This window comes from Arachis ipaensis, chromosome B01, assembly GCF_000816755.2.
Source record: "Arachis ipaensis cultivar K30076 chromosome B01, Araip1.1, whole genome shotgun sequence".
NCBI classification, from domain to species: domain Eukaryota; kingdom Viridiplantae; phylum Streptophyta; class Magnoliopsida; order Fabales; family Fabaceae; genus Arachis; species Arachis ipaensis.
Window position 1 is genome coordinate 3,437,162 of NC_029785.2, and position 6,436 is coordinate 3,443,597.

Here is a 6,436-nt window from a genome sequence, read left to right on the forward strand (position 1 = left end):
TTAACACAAATCTAAAATATTAAAGTATTTTCAATAATTTACCCAATTAGGTTATTAGTAAATAAACGGAAAATAAAGTAAAATGGAAACCTATCTAGCCCTACAAAAATTTAATTACCCTAACTAGGTTAAAAGAGAATTTGGATATACCGATGATTGATAAAAGACAGAAACTAACTTGCTATTAAAGTAGCATCCAATACAAGATAACAGAAAAGACTCGAATTATGATGATTTTATAAAATAAAAAGTAATGAATGCAATCCATAAAGCAATCATTAATCAAATCAATGTCGTATTGCGATTGTAGTTTACACACAAACACGTTCAGAAAGGGGGAAAATTATACTCTAACTTGATCAAGCTTCCATTCTTCCTCCTTGTGACGATCTTTCTTGTCCTTTACCTTTAACTCATCCCTATATAGTTAACCAACTTCGTTTATGGATATTCCTCCTCTTAACTAGAACATAAAAGAATAGAACATTTCTCATGCCTTTCAGCTTTTGACCCAAAATAAAAAAGATTATAGTCACAGTCATGTCTGAACATTTTAAATTGATCCAAGAAAACTAAAACACTGAATTGTGGTCAAGCATGCTCCTACTTGGCTACTTGTATATCAGTTAAAGGAAATGGCAAATTAGAACACAAATTTAACAACAGCTGTGTTTTTTTCAACTCAAGATTGTAGCAACTTCATATTTCATAATATAATCTTTATGAGAAATATAATGTATATACAATAATTTCTGAGCAAAAAAGCCAACAATGGTATATTAGTATACATGTATGATGAGGTCACAAGTACTCTAGGAGTCTAGGACTGCAATTTGTGACATCCAAAACTTTGTATATCTAATTACACTACCAGATTCATACATACATAAAAAGGGTCACTCCCTCCATTTAAACTGGACTTGCTCATAGCCATATCTTAAAGCGATGTGAAACTTCTAATACGCTGTTTTCTCCCTGAAACAAATCGTTAAGCCGATCTCCAATGTCATCCACCCCATACTTTACATACTTGTCAACGTACTTGCTGAGTTCCGGAACATTATGGAACCTTCCAATGAAGCTTCCATAGGCAGGCAACAAGATCTTCTCCAGTGCAATTCTGATTTCCTCCCTAAGCTGCTCATCAAACACAACCCAATGAGATTGAACCCTACAAATCTCCTCAAAGTGCAAGTTGAACATCTTCAGCTTCTCCTTCATAGCCTTTACCTCAACAACGACACTAGACCCTGCTGCCATTGTCACCTCACTTGTCTCAACCTTCAAGAACCCCACCACCTTGCTCCATGAACTCCTCTGGTAGCTCACATGAAATCTCCGAATTTTCGCAGTGTGCTTTCGGATCCAATCATCACCTAAAACGGGACCCAATTCGCTGGTTTTCGCCTTCTGAACAATGTACCTCAAATTATTCATCATGAAAACAGAGCACAATGCAAGGTCCTTGTAGAATTTGGACTTGGCTTCCAAATTGCTCTCTAACAAGTCCATTATCCCACACAATTGAACACAAAAATGAGAATCAGATTGATGCTTATTATCATCAACCTTAGTGATGAAATCCTTCAATGGAAGAAAATCGCCTTGGAAAACTAGTTCCAAGGTTCGCCGTGACTGGGACGCGGCCACAAGGTAATTCACTACATATTTAGTGATAGGGTGAAGCCCACCGCCGTGAACTGCCGCCTTTGCCGGATCATGGCGAATCAGGTTTTCCAATTCCACAAAAATTTCCTTGATCGCTTCCCCCAATCGCTTCCAAACTTCAATTGCTTCAGTCTCACATTGTGAATCAGAGAAGAGCGATGCGAATTCAGGAATTAGTTCACGCATTGTGTCGAACACGTGGAGGATTCGGAACAACTGATCCGGCGAGCGGCTGTGACTGGCGACGGCGTCGGCAAACCTCAGCAGTTGTGTCACAGGTTCGCGGCAGACCTCACCGAACGCGATATCGGCGGCGGAACCGCCGGAGAATACGCGATCGCACAGCCGGCGCTCGCTGGGGAAAAGGATCCTGAGTGAGACGTTGGAGGCGTTGATCCAACGCTCGATCTCGTCTTCAAGAACCTGCCATGGCATCTCCTGAATCTCCGAAGCGCAAAGATTCCGAAACCCTAACCTCGAGAAGCTCTCTTCTAAGAACTCCCTCCGGCAACCACCGTACACGCGCGCGCACGAGTCGCCGAACCCCGCCGCCACCATGCGCGTCGCTATCTCCCGGAGATCGATCACCGTACCCGCTGGCAACACATCAATCACCACATCCTCCTCAGAAACCCGTTCCGCCGCTGGAATTCGATGATCCTGAACGCCGTTGCCGCAACTCTCATCGTCTCCTTCAAATTCGCCTCCGTCATCCGATTCAAACGACGTATTCCGAATTGACTCATCCATGAGTGACCGGAACTCGTCTTCTGCTAGGACCATAGCCCGACGGAGCATCTCGTCAGCACGTGAGAGGCACGCGCCAACGGTCTCATCCGCGGCGAGAGGCCTCCATCTGTTGACGGTGGCGGTGAGCTCGTCGACCGAAGCGAGGAACGCGGCGGTGTTGACGGAAAAGATTGCCTGGCTGTTGTCGTTGTTGTTGCGTGAGGACACGTGGCGCGAGATGCGTTCATCGAGTGAGTCGAGGGTCTGTTCCAGTGCGGCGCAGCCCAGTGGATCAGAAAGCTTCTCCTTGGAGAATCGAGCATCGAAGTTTGAGAATATTTTGAGAATGTCTTCTGCAACGGTTCGATTGTCGTTCCCCAGCGTCTTCGCTATGTGGCGCGCCACAGCAAGTAACTTCTCTTCCCCGCTGTCAGCCATTTTAGTGTCTGGAATAAAGCTTGCGATGTAGATATTTATCTTGGTTATAGCTTTGCAACCCTAACACAAAAATAATAATAAAAATAGAAATAGTAATAACAATAATAATACATTAAATGCTAGTCAAATAACTAATATCAGAAAATTTGGAAGGATAATTAATACCATGCAAGAGAAGATAAGAATGTAGAATAAGGGTGGCGTCGTCTTTGAAACGGGGGGCGAGTTTGAAATGACGGAAATGCCCCCCAAGAAAACGCGGTTTCTGGTGGAAAAAGAGGGTAGAGTGAGGGAAAGTGCATGGAGTCAAGTGTGTGTGTATACGGTAGTTAGAAGGGACGAGAAGCGAACGTGAAAAGCGCTTTTTCTTTTATCTCCAAGATGTCGTTTTGTATGGGTGATTGGCAGCTTTCCTTTTCAAGGTCATTTTTTTATGGTGTCATGGAATTGTGGGAAACTTCATATTGTGGTTCTGTCTTTGTTTGAATGTGGATCTAATTGATTTTCCGTGTATTGAGTATTGACATTTGACACTCAACTTGTTTGGTACACTTAGAATATTGCAAACAAATTGGCGGCGACAATAATATTTGATTTCATTTCATGCAGCTTTTTAGTTTCTAAGTTTTCTTAATACAAAATTATACTCGGCCCAATCTAATTCTAATTCTTCACGAGCACATACAGAAACAAAAGTGGCATAAGCATGCACTAGCTAGCAAGTTAGAGAGGGTTATACTGCTAGTTATTTTATTAGCATGGTTTGGTTTATGATATATACACTAAAAAATCACCAGTTGTTAGAATGACAAGACCTACGTAGGTGGAAGTAGTATTACGTTAGAAATTAAATCATCTTGTCTTGTAATCTTGTTGATAAATAATCTTGTGCGCGTGGTTGTATCAGTAGAGAAAATCAATAAAAAAAACATGCTGTCAAGTAGTACTAAATTATAGTTGAGTAAATATCGCGGTGTTAGTATTGTTAAATGGTACTAATTAATGTGTACTTGACATAGAATATTACAGACATTTGGCATATATATGATATATCTCTTTGATATTAACGAATTTATAAATGTGTCCTGATATAGTGATACTATTATATGTGGAGTAAACACACGCGCAGCAGCTTAAAATGGATTGCTCGAGTAAATTTAATATCATGAGACACTCAATATAGTGGTTTAATTATTAATAATACTCAAGTGCATGTCCAAGATTGTGAATTATAGTATGCCTATAATACGGGGATTGCGATANTTTTATTCACTAGAAATAAATTTACAGTCCATATTTGGACACCAATTGAAGAATAGTATTAAAAATATTCTACCAAAAAATAATTAAGCTTACAATAAAAAGAGTAAAGATCTCAAGAGAGGGAGAGTACATCTCTAATCTTGAGGTTCATTAAAGACTCGTAGAGCTTCTTCCGCAACTAGGAGGGGAGACTTCCATTTTCCTTCAAAAACAAATTCATTTCTAACCTTTCAATTCAACCAAGTTGTAATAGCTGCCAAGTTCCTCTTCTTCCCATTAGCGTCACTGAACCATTCAAGCAGTTTCAGCCACTACTACCATGGGAGGTCCATGTAAGATGGAACTAGGAGACCACGTGCATGTCAAGCTTCAACTGCGTCCAGGCAAGTCTAGAGACAATGGAAGACCGATTCTTCTTCATTGTGGCATCTTGGACAAAGCAGTACCACTGTTTAGATTTTCTGTCCCAATTTCTGTTTCACAGGTAAATCCTCATGCATAAATTTTCACAAAAAAATTTTAATCTTCGGTTGACATCTGAGTTTTCAAATCACTGTCCATAATTCTTTCTTTCTGCAATTTTCTGAAAAAAAATCTGTTGGAGGGTGAAAAATTGAAAGGCCACACCATAACCAGAAGCTACTGTATATGTCCCAGATTTTTCTTTCATCCAAGTAATTCTATCCTCCTCCTGGTGAATTGTTGAATTTAGAATAGCATTTGCAGTTGCTGGATTGAATGCCTCACGAATTAGTGTCTGGTTCCATGTTCTGTCTGGTAGCATCAAATCTGAAACCTATTCTAGTCTTTGACCCTCTAGGTTATTAGGATTAGGAGTAATTGCTTGAAAATCTCTTAACCATAGGTCTTGCTGAATCCTAATCGTACTGCCTCTGCCAATTCGCCATATGATTTCTTTTTCTAGCACTTTTCGACCCTCCAAAACACTTCGCCAGATTCAAGATGGGTTGTTCCTGGCCTCCGCATTTAAAAAATTTGAGAATTTAAAATATTTACTCTTGTACACCTTATAAATTAGAGAGTGTGACTTAGTTATCAGTCTCCACTCCTTACTTTGCTAACATTGGAAGGTTAAAGACTTTAAGATCTTTGAAGTTAAGACCCCTTGAGATTTAGGTGTACAAGAAATTTTCCATCCTATCCAGTGCATCCTTCTTTTCGAGCCTCGCTGTCCCACCAATATTAGAGCATGAGCTTTTGAATTTCATCAACCAGTGTCTCTGGCAGTTTAAAACAACTCAGAGTATAGATTGGAACTGCCGTTGTTAGTGCCTTTATTAGTATTTCTCGGCCGCTTGAGGATAGCAAGACCCTCTTCCAGTGCTGCAGTTTATGTGTCACTTCCTTGATATACGAAAATGTAGCTCTCTTAGATCTCTGAATAACCGCTGGTAACCCAAGATACTTGTTCTGGTTGCTAATGTGAGAGATATGTAAGATGTGAGATAGATGATCACGAATGCCCACTGGGGTATTTTTGCTGAAAAATACTGAGAATTTATCCAGATTTATTGCTTGACCGCTAATATCTTCATAAACCTATAGGATTCGAATCAGATTTTGACACCCTTTCTCTGTAGTTTTGCTGAATAAAATTGAGTCATCTGCGAAAAATAGATGGTTGACTTTAGGACACCTTTGATTAAGTCTCAAACCTGTAATCTCCCGTCTCTGTTCTCCTCTGTGGAGCAGATGGGGCAATCCCTCTGCGCAAAATAAAAATGGATAGGGAAAAAGAGGGTCGCCTTAATGCAACTCTTTACATGGCTTAAAAAAATCATGAGGCTGACCATCCACAGTAACAAGGTATGAAACTGTCGTCACCAGTTCCTGAATCCATTCCATCCATCTTCTGCAAAAACCCAACTTCCTCATAATCTCCCAAACGAAGCTCCACTCCACCCTGTCATACGCCTTACTCATGTCTAGTTTCAGAGCTAATTTATAATTACCGTATCTCTTATTCTTTAAAAAATACATAAATTTATGAGCAATTAAAATGTTATCACTAATTAACTGCCCTTTAATAAAAGCACTCTGTGTGTCACTTATGAGTCTATTCATCACAAATTGAAGCCTGTGTACCATAATCTTTGATAAGACTTTATAAAAAATACTACTAAAGCTTATAGGTCGACTCTATTTCATGGATTTTGCATTCGGATCCTTCGGAATAAGGCAAATATGAATGTGATTAAAGGATTTTAGGATTTTACCTCCCGAGAAAAATTTTCTAATCGCCTGAAAAACATCTCCTTTAATCATTTTTCAGAAAAATTGAAAAAATTTAGCAGTGAATCCATTTTCTTTCGAGGCC

General features: G+C 39.8%; 1 protein-coding gene across 1 annotated transcript; it reads right to left on the minus strand.

The window, feature by feature from the left end:
- On the minus strand, window positions 672-3,257 carry LOC107644727 (exocyst complex component EXO70B1). Its single transcript, XM_016348688.2, has one exon. It carries the CDS (start codon window positions 2,833-2,835, stop codon window positions 925-927), a length of 1,911 nt encoding a protein of 636 aa, XP_016204174.1. The 5' UTR covers window positions 2,836-3,257; the 3' UTR covers window positions 672-924.

What these genes read in the sequence shown, in the direction of transcription:
- LOC107644727 (XM_016348688.2), bottom strand. Translation starts at nt 2,835, where the DNA reads ATGGCTGACAGCGGGGAAGAGAAGTTACTTGCTGTGGCGCGCCACATA.